Here is a 19,718-nt window from a genome sequence, read left to right as displayed (position 1 = left end):
GAGTGTGCATACAACGATCCACCTTCTAAATGCCACCATGACACGCAGTTCAAATTTAATTTGGATGTTAACGTAAATGGCATTACTTCCAATTTTGGCACCTACGATACGCCAAACGTGATTGTCCTCAGCGAGCCACAGTGCGCTTAGCCAGTCAACCTGTCACAGGACCCCACGGCAGCCGCGGTATTTACACTACGTAGCCGACTGCAGCTACATGAAGCTGTAGTGTGTATGCGCAGTGTTTGCTTTGCACATTAAAGGGCTTGAGTGCTTGCTTGCGCTCAAATGCTCCAGTCTGAACATGCTACGTGGTGTGGACTGGCTTTGTCCTTCACCAGCTTTACCGACGGATAGTAGCCACCATCCAACTATCAACGCTATCAATCAGTCTACCAAGGCGTCTCACCAGGAGTGGCCAGGAGTGACCGTACGCTGGCAAGCGTGCGTGGTCTGACCTTAAGTTCCGCGTGGTTTGAGGCTAATCAAGCATTCAAAACTAGTCGAAATTAGCGAGACCTGACAGCTATGACCCATTCGTGCTGCTCTTCAGGTGTCCGAACTGTGCATGGCTTGCTTTGGGCAGGAACCGCTGCGTCCTGCCTAGCCTGAGCACGATGCAATTGTGCGTATTGACTTTGCTGTTCCCATTGCTGCTCATCGTGTTCCCGCGGCTCTTCGAGAGTCCTAACTATGCATCGCTTTTCCATCGCACTATATCACAACACAAATGAAATCAGCTGCTAGGCGGGTTCTTTTACATATGAAAGTGCAGTGACGTCACTCCGTGCTTATGCTATAGTTGACGCTTCCCGGCAACTGCAGCTTATGCAACTGTAATCTTCACCGGGAGACACTTGCGGCAGACAGCGAGCTTTTTGGCTGTTTTTTTTTTCTTTCCCCTGCACAGCCTGCACCGTGGGTGCAAGCGCCATCTGGTGGTGCTGCAAGGAACTCAGCAGAGCACGCCTTCTGCTGTGTTTGGTTGGGTTTTCTGTCGACGGAGACGAAGAAATACCAGTATCCTAGTCATATACAGTTCTGTAACACTGGAATGAAAAACTTTCTGTGCAATAAATAAAAGATTGCTGCAAAAGACAGGTCCACTATTAGGGCAAGTTCACACTGGGGAATCCGGCGTCTACAGTGAACGGAATGCTCCTGCCGCCGAAATTCGTGTTGTTCACACGGATTGCCCACTGCGCCGCCGGAACACTGGCCAGACGCTTGTCGCATCGCAGACCCTACCGCAGCTGCAGGGAGCTTTGGCAGGCGTTTCACTCTGCTGCATCTTATTATTGCGATAGCAATTATATGGACACTTCCACCGGATTTCTGCCGTCGGCGTCGCCGTGAGGTTCCGTATAGATAAAATCTTCGCCGCGCACCGTATGCCCGAGCGGAAGCGTGCGGGGACGCACGCTATCACGGAGAGCGAACGCACTTAATCTCCCACGCGAAAGCAAGGAAGCGGGCGCCGGAGGGAGCGGGGGGCGCACTTCTACTCTGCCAACAACCGCGCTCGTCGCTCGCACCGTGTCTTATCTCCACACGGCTCTCACCTTTATGCGCTGTGCATTCGCCGCTCAGTTTCCGTTGAAGCGACAGACCGTGCGTACCTTCGCCCGCTGCGGCATATATGCGCTTGCTGCCAGCGTTTTGACAGTCGTTGTCTGCAGTCATTCAGTGTGATCTATTCATGTTTGTTTGTGCGCGCTCACACCACAGTTAGTAATAGTCGGGCCACATTTTCCAACGCACGCTACACATGCAATGCTGCCCGGATCGGCAGTGCAGCGCTACAGGTGTGTCCCTTCGCACGCGCTGCCCACGGGCAGCGCTGCTCATCAACACCACCGTTTCACACGCGCCTTCTCGTGGTCATCGAGTCTCTCTTCATGTCGGTCTACTTACGCCGCAGCACACCTGCTTACTTAATCAGCTCATGTTTACTACAATTCATATTGCTACCAAAGCCGCTCACCTTACTTCGTATGACATTGCTGTGTTGCTATCGCATTCATTGCTTCACCCTGAGGGCGAAACTGTGACATTTTTTTTTTTGATACTCTATAGTGGAAACAGTGATGCTATTTCCCACCGACCTGTAGTTAAAAAAATGGAGAAAGCATGACGGAAGCGATGCAAACGACGCAACAACAACGGTGCGTCGATTAAACGACAGCTTGTGGGTTCTTGGTGTCTCACAGGAGACCAACCACCGCGGGTTCGAGCTTAGCGAGCCACAGGGCCGCGTCAGCCGTCGCCTCCAGCTCAGAGGCCGCAAGGGGCTACCGAGCGACGCACGCAAAAACACAGTAAAGCCCTGAGTTGACGGAAACCGTTTACTGAAACCGTCGGCACCAGCACTGCACAAACGCCCGTGCGGCGGGGAGCCAAAGGGGTCCCGCACCAGGGCGAAAATACAATAACAGGCGCCTATAGCACGTCGCGGCGAGAGCACAGGCTCAAGCTGGGACACGCCGCTAGGAAAAGTCCCGGCGGCTATGCTACTTGCTCTGACATAACCAATGGGTCAACTCGCGAGAGCACAGGCAATATCCTTCGGCTTAGGCTTTCGGCAAGTGCGGCTCGGCGAGGTACGACCTCGCGCGAGCACTAATGGCACCGCTCGTCGGCTTAGCGTCGGGAAAGGATCAGCACAAAGTACGCGCTCCCCGCACGGGCAAAGGCACCGTGCGCGAGCTCCAGTCCTAGTCACAAAGGTGTCGGCGGACGAGAGGAAAGCATGAACGTACCGTGCGCTGGTCCCGGAGAGAAGTCCATGCTTCGCCGCTAGCGGCCGACAACCGGCCGCGTAGTGACGTCAGCGCCCCGCCCTCACCGCAAACCGCCGCGTGCGCAGCACCACCGCGGGAACCGGTTAGGCGGCGCGGGCGGAGAAGGAGGCCAGCGGGGAACGATGGCGAGGGATGGCAGAGCAGTGAAGCCCGCGCAATCATGTCGGCGCAACCCTCAATCCCCACAAGCTACTCAGCCCGTGAGCTTGCCTTAGCCAATGGGCGCTTGTCTCGGTGCTTGCTTCCCTCAGCGCTTGCGAAGGCATCCGCTTGACCCTCTCCCCCATTCTAGTACCACGGCCGCTGCTAGTACACTCTATCGAACTGCGCAGTTATCACCTCTAACGTAGAGTTCGCATGCTTTTCTTTTGCGCCCCTTCATCACTGCTTGCAATGATGATGATAAATCCTGAACAAGAAAAGGCAGTGCTGCTAAGCCTTCTGGCAAGCACCTTTTTGGCGATGCACGACGCACAGAAGAAGCATTCGCCGAAGAAACGACGCCAGCGGCGGTGGTGGGTTCGTCCTGCTCTGTAAGAGCGCGAGAAGCTTGGCCACGCCACCTTGTCCGGTCACATTGTCTATCTGCTTCAAGTGGTGCTTGTGGAAAAGGGCGGTGTGGTTATGCACCAATTCGATTAGCATTTCTGATGTCACGACAGGCCTTGAAGACTGCGACACGATGAGCCCGTGGGACTTGACCGCCATCAATCGAATTTCTTACTCACGCTCTGATTGGTTTGCGGTGAGGGAATCCGGCGGCAGCTGCCGCAAAAATCGGTCCAGGACGGATCGGCGCGGAAAGGGCTATTCCAGCAGATCTCGCCACCGTCGAACTGGGTTCCGCGCCGCTCCAGACGCCGAATGTCTCAGTGTGAACGTGCCCTTAAACTAATAACCTCATTGGCATTCAGCACAACAGAACGTCACTAATTCATTCGTTTCAGAGGAAAACAAAAGCACTTGAGTCTATACAACAGAAATTCTATTGATAGAAGATACTTTTCAGGCTTTCATATAATAGAACTGAGCTGTAATCAGTTCTGGCATACTAATTTGGTGTGCCCTTTAAAGAGAGTATACTGTACTATACATCTTGATTTCTATGTACCTAAGTTACTGATAGCTTGCAACATTCTTGTTATGCAAAGCTACCAGACTCCCGAGCATGCGCTGCACTGAATTTTCTTGCCCAAAATTTGTAAGCATTAAATTTTGTGAAAAATATTCTGGCATTAGATTCGAAATCTACTATTCTGTATTAATAAACAGGGTTCACCACCTTTACTGAGACGCATCCAGGTCCCAAATGACGTGGCTACTAGCACAGCTCCCCCGAGCAAGCCCGGCCGTGCACCACAGGCACATGCGCTAAAGCGGGCATCACTGTGATAACAGCAGCTCCTAACATGAAATATAACTGAACAAAATGGTTGCTGGGGCTAGTTGGTGAGGCATCTTCAAGGGTGCACAGCGCAACGGTAACAACAGGGTCAAAAAAGGAAATACGAACGAGCACTCATCGATGTCTCCTTTTTTGTACCTGTTGTTACCTTTGCACTGTACGCCTTAGAAGAAAACAGAACGTGAAGTTGAGGAGCATTGATACGCAGTGACGAGACACTAGCAGAATGAGGTTGTGTCATCTATGGGTGTAAACAAGTTGAACACTCCACGCAGGACTAGTTTGGTTCAGTGTGTAATGTGTGACTCCTGTTTCCATCAGATGCACTGATTTTAACAGTGGAGCTGTTCTTAGTCGAGCGTGCGCAATCGATGATGGTGCCGTCACGCAGGAGCAGAGCAGGAGAGGTCACGTGAACCGCTCACCGGGAGGAGAGGAGCCGACCAATAGGAGCGCGGGTCGGGGAGGAGAAGGAGAGGCGCTGGGGTATAACAGCAGGTGTTTGCGCCGCGCACTCTTTGCACGATGGATGCCACTCGACGGGAGGAGGATGAGAGGCACCAGGGTATAATAGCGGCGTGTGGGCCGTGCACACTTCGCACGATGGACGCCGCTCGGGAGGAGGAGAGGTGCCGAGGTATAATAGCAGGTGTTTGCGCTGCGCACTCTTCGCACGATGGACATTGCTCGACGGGAAGAGGAGGAGGAGAGCGACCGGGGTATAATAGCAGGTGTGTGGGCCGCGCACTCTTCGCACGATGGATTCCACTCGACGGGAGGAGGATGAGAGGCACCAGGTATAATAGCAGGTGTTTGGGCCGCGCACTCTTTGCATGATGGATGTTGCTCGACGGGAGGAGGATGAGAGGCGTCGGGATATAGTAGCAGGTGTGTGGGCCGCGCACACTTCGCATGCTGCTCGGGAGGAGGAGGAGAGGTGCCGAGATATAATAGCAAGTGTTTGCGCTGCGCACTCTTCGCACGATGGGCGTTGCTCGACAGGAGGAGGATGAGAGGCGCCGGGGTATAATAGCAAGTGTGTGCGCCGCGCACTCTTCACATGATAGACATTACTCAACAGGAAGAGGATGAGAAGCACCGGGGTAGAATAGCTGGTGTGTGGGCCGCGCACTCTTTGCACGATGGACGCCGCGCGACGGGAGGAGGATAAGCAGCGTCGGGGTATAATAGCAGGTGTGTGGGACGCGCATACTTCGCACAATGGACGCCGCTCGGGAGGAGGAGGAGAGGCGCTGAGGTATAATAGCATCTGTTCGCGCCGTGCGCTCTTCGCATGATGGATGCCGCTCGACGGGAGGTGGAGAAGAGGCGCCGGGGTATAATAGCAGGTGTCTGGGCCTCGTGCTCTTCGCACAATGGATGCCACTTGGGAAGGAGGAGGAGAGGCGCCAAGGTATAAAATAGCAGGTGTTTGCGCCGCGCGCAAACACCTGCTATATTATTATCACAACCACCGTGCGCCTGGGGCTCGTGCAGGCGACAGCTGTTTCCCTTGTGACATGCCGCTGTCACCGATTCGCGTGATCGTCGCGCTGCTTTCAAGGCTTTTTCAGAACTCATGAAGTGATTATCGTGGGCCATTGGCCTTTTGAGAGGCAGCTGCCCCGCTTTCCGACGCGTCAATGCTGCGTGCCAGCGTACCTTATTATTATATTTTTTTTCATTAGCCGCCGTCTCAGGTTTTCCGAACCCATGCGCCGCGGCGTCCGCTTTCTACGCCTTGTCGTCTGCTAGCCTCCTGTTTCGGCTGCCGTGATTGGATACACGGCAGTAAGTATCCCCAGATTTTGGAATATTTATTCGTAGAACTGAGGCGTTGTTAACATGACACAGAAACTGAATAATGATAGTTATTTTGAAAAGTTCGGTATTCTGAAGTTCGTAGTACTGAATTATTTTACATTAGAACTATAAGAAGTCAGCGGGTGATTTCTGAAAAGTTTGTTAATGTGGGGTTCGAAGTCAAGAGTTGGACGGAAACCCGTCTGGTCGGGAATATGCATGACAATAATTAAAACGGACACCGACCACGAAAGTTGAAAAAATATAATAAGACGTTTCGGCTCACATTGCTTACGTCACATCTTAAAGCCTACATAACCATACCATTTCCGCTTTCAACTTCATTGTGAACAAGGCTCCCGTGGGGGAGCCGAAACGTCTTATTATATTTTTTCAACTTTCGTGGTCGGTGTCCGTTTTAATTATTGTAATGTGGGGTTCGTAGTAACGAGATTTTACTGTGGATTGATTGATTGAATAACTTCTATTATTGCTGTAGACACCCCCAAAATGTTTTATTGTCTATCTAAATGCACGAAACATATCGAGAATAAGCATAGTCAATGAAAAGAAAAAATATTTTGTGGCAACTCATTCAGCAACAGGGGGGAAACACCAGGTCACCTATGGTTTGAAATGAAATTTATAAAGACAGCTCTCATCATTTGTGAACCATAGGTGTACTATCAAGCTCAATATGTGCTACAACATGAAAGTGCGTGTCAAAGCAGTCGTGCACTGTTGCTCATACTGAGTGCGATAGTACATTTCATTTGCTTTACATGATGTATACGACACCACTGCAGCCAGAGATCTCGCATCGGTGTGTCTCCTCTGGCCATGCTTTCACTAGAAAGCAAGAAACTTTTTCGTCGTCCTGGGCCGGTATTTTGCAGCGATGTCTTTTCCGATTGCAAATTCCTTATCGTTCTTTTTCGCGTTTGGTCAGCGGTCCGAGTGACAATCCGCACATGTTATCAATGGGATCAGCCGGCCGTGAGCAGTGGATGATAAGACTAGCATAGAATAAAGCACAACGCATCGCTAGAAAATACCGGCCCTGTACACTTGCTCCAAACAACGAATGACACTTGCTGCCTGTCATTCAGTGTAGGCTGAAGACATTTAGCCAGAAACTTTGAACTCAATACAGCTCAGCGAGAAAAAAATATTTTTTCTGGTAAGTTACCTGTAGGCGACACTCGTCAAAAAGGGTTAATATAGCAGATGAACATAAAATTTGTCTTTGGCACGAAGGCTTCTAGTTATCCTTACCTCGCTCTTCAAGGTCCTTGACGACTTCTCCCATCATGTCGTGGTAGAAAGACTCCCCTCTCTCTATTAGTGTTGCATCCAAACGTTCGTAAATGGTTTGAAACTCTAATAAGAGACAGAAAGCCATTTTTCATTTACACCAACTGTGAATTCAAAACAGGCCTATCAGGATACGTCTTGCCCCTGCACATAAAGGGTCTCGAGTATTGCTTGAGTACTGCTTTTGCAACTCAATAGATAATTTTCTTAATTGCAAAGCTAGCTTTTCCACAAGGTAGGCTGCAAAACTAATGGTTTTGCAATCGGTGCACATACCTATGCACAGTGTAAGCATTTTAATACATGGAAAATTATTTAACTGTTTTGTAGACAAGTACCGGCATGCATATTTCACACTTTATCTTAGTTTGAACAATAAATGGGGCCAAGATTAGCCTGGCAGATGTTATTGCCAGGTTAGCCTGGAGGACTACCACAGTGTAGACCGCTTGTAACGTAAGTTGCTGGAGTCCCGAATACCAGCACTATAAGCGGTACCGCACTATAAATAAAACAATTTTTTTTGTGTGTGATAGCAATTACAGTAAAATCTCGGTGATACGAATCTTGCGGGGTCACATGCAATATTCGTATCACCCAAAATTCATATCATCAAAACATACACAATATCAAAAAAATGAATTTATCTTTACCGGAAAAGATTTTTAACAGTGGAACCCCATTGATACCTTCCTCGCTGCTGCGTTTTCCCGGCAGCTACGTTGCGTCTTCGTGGTCCCGACCTAAATCCCATTGACTTCCATGTAAATTCGAATCTCAATAATTCGAACTCGAAGGGGACCAAATATTTTGTCCGAATTAAAAGAACTTATTTTTAAGTATTCGTGCACCATAGCACGACGTACGAATGGTGTGATTCGTGAAATATCGCGGCGCACAAGCACATATCGAGCGAGGGCCATAACTGGCCACGTCGGCCAACGCTCGCTTCCCGATAATGGGCGGCGCAGGCACGGCGAGAGAGAGAGATTGTGGTTTTGAAGAGGAAGCAGCGACGGGCGCGCACGGGGACCGTCGCAGGTAAGGGAGGAGGGCGGCAGGGAAGCGGACTTGGCCTCGGCAACTCTGTCGCTTCGGTGGCTCCCCTAGCCCTCCCTCTCAACTGGCTCGTAGCTCCCTCACCTTCGACTGTCTCCGTGCGCACCGGCTGCTCCCGCCGGCCCGGCGCCAGCTTAGCCCGTTCCCTGAAGTTTCGTTTTCTGCCGTTGAAGCGAGCGTTGGCCAGCGTGGGCAGTTTTGTTGGCCAGACGGGGCCTCCGCCGTTGCTTCCCTCTGCGCCGCAGTGTTGGCTGAGATGTCGGCACGTACACGCGTGTTCCAGCGCCACGCAGAAATGGCGACCTTGCCATTTGAGAGTGGCGCCGCGGTTCTTTTTCTTTTTTCTATTTTTTTTTTCTCTCCACGCGGCGTTGAGGGGTCTCGCCTAAGCTTTTGCTCTCTGGCGGTGTCGGAGCAATGCCCGTCGGAGGCACCGCTGCTATTTGGCGCGCTGCTAAAAGCATTGTAGGTGCGCGGTATGTTCGAATGAACCAACACAAATACTTTCGCGTTCGAATTACCGGGCGTTCCCTGTGATACGTCGCCAATCTATAATGTTCCTGCTTCTTACGTTGCGTTTGAATGTGACGATAACGTAAATTTAGCGGTGCAGCCAGCTTCTACATTGCAACAAACGACCGATGCATTGCAACAAGCGACAGGCACGTTGCAGATACGACGCACCCACACGGTTGCCCTATCTTGAAAGCGATCTGCGACGTGCGCAAAGTGCGTACCGGCGCGGACCTTATCGTCAAAATGATCTGCGATGTTGACAAAGTGCGCCTAGTGCCAGTAGCTTCGTACGCGCTGTGCCGTCGACGTTTAGTTCGCGTTGAAACGAGAGACAGCGCAAACGTCAATTCGCTCGCTGTTGCAGCTGCGCTTCCGTTTCAATAGCGAGTGTCCGCGGTCATCGAGCGACATGTGTTAATGTTTACCTGTGCGCGCGTGACATCGTGCTTGTTAATTTAGTTAGTAAGCGAATGCTTACAAGTTTATACGGCCGGTACAACTACTACTCTTACTTCGTACAGCTGTCTACTAATTTGCTATAGCAATCATTGCATCACCTTTAGGGCAAAACTGCGGCTTTTTTTTTTTTCTTTTTTTTTCGCGGTCCCTTGAAAAACGTATCAACGGGACGTTTTCCTCTTGCCTAAATCGTCAACGATTGCCTTCGGAAAGGCGTATAAATGCGCCCACGTGATTTCAGGAATGTTTTCGCACACCACTGAACGCCTGAGCACGTCGAGTGCAGGGAGCGTTTTGGCGCCGTGGGGGCTGCACCGCGGTCGTCGTTGCAGCATTGGTCCTCGTCTACTTTCTCGCTAAGCATCGGCTAGGCTGTGTTGTGGTCTGATCCGCTCGACGTGGGGACCAATGAGAGATTGTGCAGCCGCGTGACGTAGTCGGTTGTTTGACGACTATGGATCCCGCCCAGATCCCGCTGTGCCGCCTTGTCTGTGCCGGTCGCCCCGCTGACTCGGCCGCCGTCGCCGCCATTGCTCACGTGTTCGTATGATCCGCAGCGGTGCAGCAACACGTTTGGAACAGCCGATTTTTTTCGTATTGTGAGCAATGTATTTCGGCCAGGGAATGTTACGAATTCGTATCACACCGAAATTCGTACCAGCCGGGATCGTATCACCGGGGTTTTACTGTACACGGATACTACAGGTGCATTTCTGCTGTCGCCGTGAGGTTCCGTATTACGTCCAAGGGCGATAAAATCGTCGCCGTACGCCATATGTGCGAGTGAAAGCGTGCGAGGGTAAGCCGGCGATCGCGGCTCAATCTCGCGCACGCAAGGGAGGGGAGCAGGAAGGAAGCGCTGTCGCGCGCAAGGCTCCTGGCACTGGAGGAGGGGAGGGAGTGTTCTACTCCAGAAGGCTGTGCGTGACTGTATCTTGAAAGCTATCTACGACGGGGGCACAGTCCGCTGTGCACTGTGCTTTTGTGGCTTAGTTCGCGTTGATGTGAGACGCAGCGCGAAGGTCGATTCGCTCGCTGCTGCTGCCACGCTTCCTCACTATATAGTGTTTTGACAGCGATTTCCCGCGGTCATCGAGCGAGATGTGTTCATGTTTGCTCGTGCACGTGACACCATGCTTGTTAATGCGCAGAGAGCTGCGGCTGCGGACGTGCTTCCGCCATTGCGTCATTTTGCCCGCTCCTGCGCAAGGAATGCTGGGATGCGTAGCTGGCACGACGCGACGGACGAGAAATAGGAACAGAGCAATTCACGTGCCAGCAACGTTGGAATGCACTCGACACGCCGCTTGCGTCGTGTCATTGGAGTGTAGACGCCGGTTGTTCGCTACCGTCACATCGCGGAGCTCGACACACACGCGCGCGCGCATTACGTCAGAGTATATCTACGGCTTCAGGGGAGCATTCGCCGTCTCGGTTGACTGCTGAACTTCTCTATTATGAGGTTACACACATGTTCGGTTGCGACGGGGAGAACAACGTCACTGACGGTATGCTTGCAGTCGCCATTGTCGCTTGCGTTCGATCTCTCGAGTTTGCTCGGCGCCGTGGTTAGCAGCATTCGCCCACCATTGCGATTCTTCGAAATTAAATTGCTTCAAAATTATATCTGTTCATTACGTAAGACAATGAACGGCTCATACCCCCTTAAGCAATGGCTCATACCCCCATAAACGCGGCCTCCCCATTACAACGACAGAAGAGAAGTGAAATTCTACGCTGGAATGATTAGCAGCAACACAGCCAGCTGTGGAAGCAGAATTCGACAATGAACGCAGGAGCAGTGGCACGAGTGCGTGCAGAGCACGCGCCAACTGCGGAAGAAGACGACAATGCTTGAGCCAATGCTGATGATGATAGTTTTCTGTACACAGGCGATTTCGCCTAGCCATATACGATTTCACCTAGACATATAAAGCTTCACTTTAAAATTTGTGACAGTTGGCAGGTACACACACAAGCTTTCCCTTCATGGGCATTATCGTGGCCAGTTAGGATTGTACAACAGAAACAAGCTTCTAGGTACGAGAAGCAGGAATAACGGCTATTACTCAGCCCATATATACCTTGCCTTGAGACATCACAGATCAGCTTCCATGCAGACATCATGTCCTGGTCATGCGATTGCAGCTTAACAACGCATGCATAAGCCCGCTTCTTGAATTCTTCATCCGAGTCAAAACGCACCTTCGACTCCTGCAAGTGCCGAGAGAAAATAACCGCTGACAACAGCAGAGGATAGCTGGCTTGGCATCACCTTGCAACACAGTTAATTAGAGTAAAGCATTGTCAGCTTCTCCATGGGACCCAATGTACAGCAACCACAAATGTTTTTAGAGACAGAACATGAAAAAGTGACAAACTTTGGTAGTGACTCGAGAGCACAGTCAAACCTCGATATAACCAAGTTATAAAAACTGGCACCTTACTTCAGTACATCAAAGTTTCACTGCAGTGAAATAGCCAAAATGTGGCCCTAATTATTTCAGAAAAGATATTTAGGAATTGTCCATGTTGCACTCGCCTTCCCCAAGCATGTTCCTCATCAGCAGCAGCTGTGCAGCAACGTGCACTGCACTATCTCCACATGGTATTAATGCAGTGCATAGAAATGTATTCTCTTCAGTTGTCTCCGCAGTTGATGGTCTGCTGGTGGGAAGCTCAGAAACATTAAGTGTTAGCGTCACCACAAAACTTGTTTCCTGATGCCTTGCAGTGTGTCTCATTGTGCTTTTCACCTGCACCACCTTTTGTAGACTGTGCCTGCCACGCCGAGCGCATAAGCATCCCACATACCGTTCACCAAAGCTTTCTGAACTTTCTGTGCACTAAGCGTCCCATGCTGCCCGGAAAGTACGCACATGTTATTGACTGAAACATTAGGTTCACATTTTGCGTGACATCAGCAGCTGTTTCTTTTTCATCACACAGCCTTATGGGTGGTGCAATATCCGAGCATGCCTGTGATGAAGGATTCTCCTTTGAACAGCGCAGTATAGACATGGTGCATGAAGGCCTATCGGTACCGCCATTGATTGTTAGAGGTAAGCTCGTCGACTAAGCATCAACGTCACGATGTTAGTTGGTACCCAGTGCCCAGCAGTCTTTTCTGTCACGCTTTTTCCCTTGGCCCACATATAATACATGCAACACAGGTGAGCCGCATATGGGCACTGAAGCGAGGGCCAAGTTGGGCTCAGCCCCCAACAAGGAGAAAGCTACAAACCTTGTAGAAAGCCTGGAGGTCTCCAATGGGTGGCGAGTGCACCAGGTAGTCCGGGAAGCGGTCCTGTAGGTGTGCGATGAGCATGCCAAACTGGGTGCCCCAGTCTCCCACATGGTTCAGCCGCAACACATCATGACCCGCAAATTCCAGCAACCGGCTCAGGCTCTCTCCAATTATGGTCGACCTGTGGAGACCATTTCCCGATGGTGTCACGCACACTCTGAAGGTGCAGAAGCTTCACACGCAGGAGCCGGTATTACAAGGTAAAATTTTAAGGCGAAGAGTATTCTTCTTACTTGAACAGAGAGCTTCTGGAGTACAAAAATAAACTACACATCTACAGATGCCGGCATGTGGGTGAATAGAATCATAAAAAAGCAAAAGTATAGATGGAAGTGTCTCGACATTCAAGCAACTTATACAAGGCTATCTGACTCCTGGGGGATGCCAAGGAGGATGGTCACACTGTAAGGAGCTCCACAAACTGCCGGCTCTACAAGGAAAGCCTGACAAGGCAAGCTCGCAACTTTTGTGCCGAAACTTGTGAATAATATCAGTAGTGGTACACTCACACAAAGCATGGATCCACTGCCTCCAAAGTTTACGCAGGCACTTGCATCACGTAGTTTGGCCACTTGCGGCACATGCGTTGCTTTAGATTGTGGTTGTCTGTTTTGTGGCAGGTTGAGTTACATTCATTCACCTCTTGTCAATCGCTCACTCTGTCTCAAGGTAGATAACAAGCTCACTGGCGCCTGGTCAAAATGAATCATTCTGTTTGTTGGAGTGACACAACCTGCTTCTTTAGCATGGTTTGTGCAGTGCAGGGAATGGGAACGAAAAGTGCTTTTGAGGAACCAGTTCTTTGCACTCATTTTCTGAAGATGAATGGCATATAAATTGCCATACTTGGGCTGCTTCCAGATGGATAACTCGACCTTGAAAATTAAATTATGGGGTTCTACGTTCCAAAACCACCACTTGATTATGAGGCACGCCATAGTAGGGGACTCCGGATTAATTTTGACCACCTGGGGTTCTTTAATGTGCACCCACTGCACGTTACACAGGAATTTCTGCATTTCACCCCCATCAAAATGGGACCGCCAATGCTGAGATAAGCTCCCATGACCTCGTGCTTAGCAGCGCAATGCCAAAGCAACCATGGCGGATAATTAAACTTTGAGCTAAAAATCAAAATATTACTGAGGAGCAACACTGCTCTTGCTACAATGCCTGTTATAGCCCCCAATGATGATCAGTTGAAAAGCTTATTTCATTCACAGCTATTCTAATGCCAGAAAAGTAGAATGCTGTCATGTCATGCCAAACATCATTATGAACATGGATAGAAAAGTAAGGAGACCATACGAAAGGAAACTCATGATAATATTTGGTACTTTGTGGCGCAAGGGCCAAATTAGAGCACTGCACGGGCTCGGGCTTACCCGAAAACCTGGGCCCGGCCCGGCCCACGGGCCAGGACGGGTAGAACAGTTTTTTCACGGGCTCGGGCCGGGCTCGGGCACGGCGTGTGCTTTTTGACCCGGGCCCGGGCCGGGCTCGGGTTTCTTGACGCGGGCCCGGGCCAGGCTCGGGCTTTCTGGTGGTGTGCATGTGACGTGCAGTGAGTTATGCTCGGGCGTCTCAACTCTGAAAAAACTCAGGCCGGGTTCGGGCCGGTTTCGAGTCGGGCTTGGACCGGGCTCGGGCCTAAGGTAAAGGGGTGGCGGGCCGGGCCGGGCGGGTAACGTAGATTATTTCCGCCCCCGGGCCGGGCCCGGGTCTCGCCATAAAGGTTTTGATCGGGCTCGGGCGGGCCGCCCAACGTAAAAACGGGCCCGGGCCGGGCCCGGGCTGAAAAAATCGGCCCGTGCAGTGCTCTAGGCCAAATGTGGCCAAAGAGCACCAAGACAATGAATGGTATGTTTGCCATGATCAGTGAGTTCCGATGACAGGATGCAATGTGGCTGTAAAGGGGCCCAAGAACAAGTCGCGGTAAAGAAGCATAAAAGAGGGCGAATAGAAGTATGGCAGTGACGTGTAGAATCATCTGTGGGCCGTGAATGTATGAGAAATGGTCATGGTGCTAAAATTAAAAGTATAAAAGTAGCATGACGCCTACCAAAGGCCTTTGTGGACAGAGGCCAGGAGGCTAGTGCTTTATTTAATACCGCAGCAGCGGCCTCTGCAGAGAGGCCGTGCTACAGGTCACCTGGATAGATAACATGAAAATTGTGTATATCCTTTAAAATCGCGAGAAGTGATTGGTATTTAAAGAGAGGTTCATTGCCCAAAAACATACGAGGGTGCAATGGAAGATTCTTCCATAATGGTAATGGAAAATGTTTTTTCCTCTGGGGCTCCAGTTCACGGCATTGCAGGAGAACATGAAGTACACTGAGTGGCTCACCACAGTCATCACAGACAGGGGGATCGCCACCGGACAATAAGTATGCGTGTATACTGTATGTGTGTCCTATCCAGAGTCTGCTAAGTGTAACCTGTGTGCGGCATGTCTTCGATTCTGGTGGCCAATAAGCGAGATGAGGCTTGATAGTGTGTAGTTTGTTGCTCGTTTCTTTGTCCCACGGATGTTGCCAGTAGGCCCCCGACATTTTCCTTGATAAAGGGAATTAGGTCCATTACAGGGATGGCTATGGGCGAAGTGGCAGCGTCTGTATGAACGGATGTGGCTAGCTTGTCAGCCAACTCATTCCCTTCGATCTCGCAGTGCCCTGGCATCCAGCACAGCGCAATTTTCTGCTTGGATGCATACGCGGTGCAAATGATGAAATAAAGAGCTATAATTACGGGGTTTCTGTGCCTACTTAGAGTTTTTAAGCATTTCACACGCTCAAAGAGTCAGTGTGGATGACTGCCTTGGGTATGTCTAACTGATGTTTTTAACTGCCGTCAGCATGGTGTAGGCCTCCGCTGTAAAGATGGTTGTTTGGGTGTAGAACGCCAGCAGCCGAAAAGGATGGACCGACCGCCGCGTAAGACACGCCAGCGTGCGACTTTGAAGCGTCAGTAAAGTATTCCGAACAAGAGTATTTGTGCTGCAATTCGAGGAAGTGCATACGGATACGTATGACCGGCGCATACTTTGTAACATCAGCGAAGGACACATCACAGTCAATCAGCTGCCACTGCCATGGTGGCAGCTGTACAGGAGGGGGCATGACATCGTGCTCGTGGAGCAACACATCCATTTCTTTGGCGAAACTTCTTACTCGCAGTACGTAGGGTTTTCCCACGGAAGGACGGTTCTGAAAGGTTTGGGCACTGGACAGATTGTTTATAGTTGTGCAGGTAGGGTGTGCATTGCTTGAGTTCACTTTTAGATAATACACAAAGGATAAGTATGTTCTCTGCAGATGGAGCGACCATTCGTTTCATTCAGCGTAAAGGCTTTCTATGGGTCTTGTTCTGAACGCACCCATAGAAAGGCGGATGCCCAGATAGTGGACAGGGTCCAACATCTTCAAGGCGCTCGGTGTCGCGGAGTGATATATAATGGAACCATAGTCTATACGTGATCGGATGAGGCTCTTATACAGATTTAATAGACATCTTGTGTCACTACCCCACATAGTGCGAGACAACACTTTCAAGATGTTCATTGCTTTCATGCACTTGTTTCTTAGATACTTTAGATGTGGGAGAAATCTTAACTTCGCGTCTAGGATTACGCCCAGGAATTTGTGTTCCCTTTTTACAGGTAGATCCTCACCCTGCATCTCGATGTTAGGATCAAGGTGTAGACCTCTCTTTCTGGAGAGGAGGACGCATGTGGACTTTTGTGGTTAAGCCTAAACCCATTCTCGTCTGCCCACTTTGACAGCTTGTTCAGACCAAGCTGAACCTGCCGCTCACAGATTGCAAGGTCACATGAGGTGAACCCTATTTGTACATCGTCGACATATATTGAATAAAATATGTTGCGTAGCGAGCACCTTTTCCGTGCTTCCCTGAACGAGATGTTCTCATAGACCTTTATAGTTATTATTTCTTTGTGTCTCTTCCAGCCTGGACAAGAGTGAGAATACGCCGGATGCTTGCCGTCACAATTTACACACTGAGGCGCGGCCTCACAGCTATCTGAGGCGTGGCCTTGCACTCCGCACTTGGCACAGGTGAGTCGACCACGGCAACTCTGCGAACCGTGTCCGAACCTTTGGCACTGGTAGCATCGTCTCGGATTTAGGATGTAAGGTCGTACGTTCAGTTTGATGTAGCCTGTTAGGATCATCTGGGGCAGAATGCTTGATGAAAATTTCAGAATTAGATGTTGTGTTGGTATTTCTTGATTGTCCCGTCTGATTTTTATGCGTTGCACACTGGTGACATTCTGGTCTCTCCAGACTTCTAGAAGCTCGGTTTCAGTCAAGTCTAGGAGGTCTATGTCAGATACTACTCCACATGAGGTATTCATGGTTCTATGTGACATAACAGTTAACGGGTGCTGTCCGAGTGATTGAAGACTGGTGAGCTTTTGATATTGTTGGTGATCTTTAACTTCCAGCAGAAGGTCACCGCTGGCCATTCTGGTGATCTTGTAGCCAGGTTCAAGGTTTTCGGTTAGATATTTTGCGACAACAAATGGTGAAATTGCTCGAGCTGATTTTTCGGTTTTCTCACTGTGGATCACGTGGAATCGCGGAAAAGTTTTGATTGGTTTGATAAACATGTACAAGGACTCATCGCTGCGGCCCCTCTTCAGGGTGGCGATCAAGATGGGGAAATGTAGGGGTTCCCATGTAATTGTTTTGTGTTTGGCAGCAATGGCGGCCACCCACCAGGGAGCCCAACTTGGGGACGCTGCAGTAAGACAGCATACGCCAGCCATACATCGCTACTATAACCGAATTTATTATGCCCATGGGAGGGCAGATACACAAGGTTAACCCAAGCCGCCTATGAAAACGTGGAAGTAACAGAAGAGAAGAGGAGACGGGACAGTAAAGGAAGGAGATAGGAAAGAAAAAAGGTCAGAGAGAGGGATAGGAAAAGGCGACCAGCCGGTTTCCCCTGGGTGCGTCAGCCCAGGGGTGCCGTCTACGCGAAGCAGTGGCCAAAGGTGTGTGTTGCCTCCGCCGAGGGGCCATAAAGGTCCAAACACCCGGCATCGGCTCAACCCCCAGGATCCCCTTATCCCCGGACACGGCTAAGCCACGCACGGCTAGACGCGGAAGGGTCTGACCCTCGTGTGCTCAGTTACATGGTGTCGCAACACACCAAACGCCTGCTGACGCAGACGCCGCTACGGGGACGAAAGGAAACTCACTGTAAAGCAGCTCATGCACACAAGAAAAATAAAGTGCACAGCTTCACACCACCAGAGGAAACTGTGCACCATTTTCTTTCTTTTTTTTTTATAAAGTAAATAAGCATACTCAGCAGCTAAGCAGTACAGCCTAAACCAGCATTGGTTATTGCTACAATACGTTAATGAGCAACGACATCGCGAATATCGGAGCCCAGTAAACCTTATTATCCAATCAAGCCTCGTTATGACAGCCACACTTTCACTCAATTTTTTTTTAATATTTGTTATAATCATACATTCGTTATGTTCCGATTTTGGCAGCAAACATTTGACATTTACTTCGTTATATCCCTGTTTATTATATCAAGGTACAACAGTATTTGTAAAATGGAGTCTACAGAATAATTAAAAACACCTCTGTTTTTAAAGGAATTATGACACAATTTTATAGTCTTATTTTCTTTAAATGAATGTCCAGTGCCGCTAAATCTCAGGAAATATACTGTCGAGCCTCCACACTGCCATAGATAATCTATGGCAGTGTGGAGTAATGCTTTTGTATATTGTAAAGTATGTTGTAAATAAAGAATGAATAAGGAATGAATAGCTTTTCCACAGCCAGTTTCGGTTTATGTTTGTACTGCGTTTTTGACATTTGCTCCGGCTCCCTTGGTTGTCTGCTTTGCTGCTACATAGGCCCTCCCAACGAATAGCAGCAGACGAGGCGACTGAGCATCGAGTGAAGATACACAGCCGTATCCTCCTGAAAAACTAAACTGGATGCAGAAAAGCTACTATACTAAATTATCTACAGTGCTCTGAGGCTTGTCACTACATTTTCTAGGATTTAGAGCTCTAGGACCTTCATTTAACAAAATTATTCCTCAAAAATATCTGTCAGCACTCCTTTATAGCAGAGAAAAAATGACAACTTGATGCACTTCCAAAGTAAGGAAGCAGCGCAAATGAACCATACAAAATGTTCATTTATGCTGCCCACCAAGAGCAAGATACCTGAGGTGCCCGACGTGCATTTGTTTTGCAATGTTCGGGGACGAGAAGTCGACGATCACCCGCTTCTTGGGCCCTGTTTGGCGTGGTGGCAGCACCCCTGCAGTCAGGATGCGACGCACAGAGGATGCAATGTAGACTGGGTTCAGTGTCACATTGATGAAGCCAGGCGGAGCCAATGTTGTCTCGCCAATCATGTCACTCATGGGAAGTTCTGCCAGGATACGCTTGGCCACCTCCATAGGAGGCATTGGCTTCCCAGCCTTTTTGAGTGCCTGCAAGCACAACAGGGCTCTGCTGCTTGGCTTGGCACTCATTACAACTTGAACAAATGTTCAAGCAGTTGTTTCAATTTGGATAAGCTCTTTATTACAAAACGCACTTTGCTGTTTTAAAAATGCCATGCTTTGAGATTTCTTCACAAGGATGCATGCTCCTTATGAAAGATAGTCAACTTCAAAGAATAATCTTATGGAAGTTTTGGTGCATTTTTATAAGTAAACCCTACACCTAAGCTTTAATTCTATGCTTTCAACAGTGTTAAGCCGCTTGGCAAAAGAGGGAAAGAAATATACTATATTTTCCAGTGTATAAGTCGCACCCCTTAAAAACAGGTAACTTTTGCAGAAAAGTTATTATATGAGCCAAACCTTTGTATGAGACGCATGTGTTTCATGCATTGCGGGTTTGCAGGCACATATCCTCATCGCGAAATGCTGTACTTACCAGATTCTGATGTGCTCAGCTACTACGCACTGCTGATGTACCGGAGAAAATATTTTGACCACCCAAGACATGAGGCAACCAATATCAAAGGTGAGCTAGGGGCGATAT

General features: G+C 49.6%; 1 protein-coding gene across 3 annotated transcripts in view; it reads right to left on the bottom strand.

Annotated features, from left to right (window-relative positions):
* LOC119449388 (arginine--tRNA ligase, cytoplasmic) overlaps positions 1-19,718 on the bottom strand; it is an 85,101-nt gene that overhangs the window by 55,939 nt on the left and 9,444 nt on the right. For all 3 annotated transcript variants that reach the window (XM_049666744.1, XM_049666743.1, XM_037712559.2), the window contains exons 4-7: positions 18,888-19,159; positions 12,602-12,785; positions 11,442-11,571; positions 7,285-7,389 (exon numbers count right to left, since the gene is read on the bottom strand). In XM_049666744.1, coding sequence (XP_049522701.1) covers positions 7,285-7,389; positions 11,442-11,571; positions 12,602-12,785; positions 18,888-19,159 — 691 coding nt within the window. The remainder of the gene's footprint in view (positions 1-7,284; positions 7,390-11,441; positions 11,572-12,601; positions 12,786-18,887; positions 19,160-19,718) is intronic.

The sequence above is a fragment of the Dermacentor silvarum genome, chromosome 4 (assembly GCF_013339745.2).
Source record: "Dermacentor silvarum isolate Dsil-2018 chromosome 4, BIME_Dsil_1.4, whole genome shotgun sequence".
NCBI lineage: Eukaryota > Metazoa > Arthropoda > Arachnida > Ixodida > Ixodidae > Dermacentor > Dermacentor silvarum.
The sequence above is the reverse complement of the archived record's forward strand: the minus strand, read 5'-3'. Positions and strand labels throughout refer to the sequence as shown.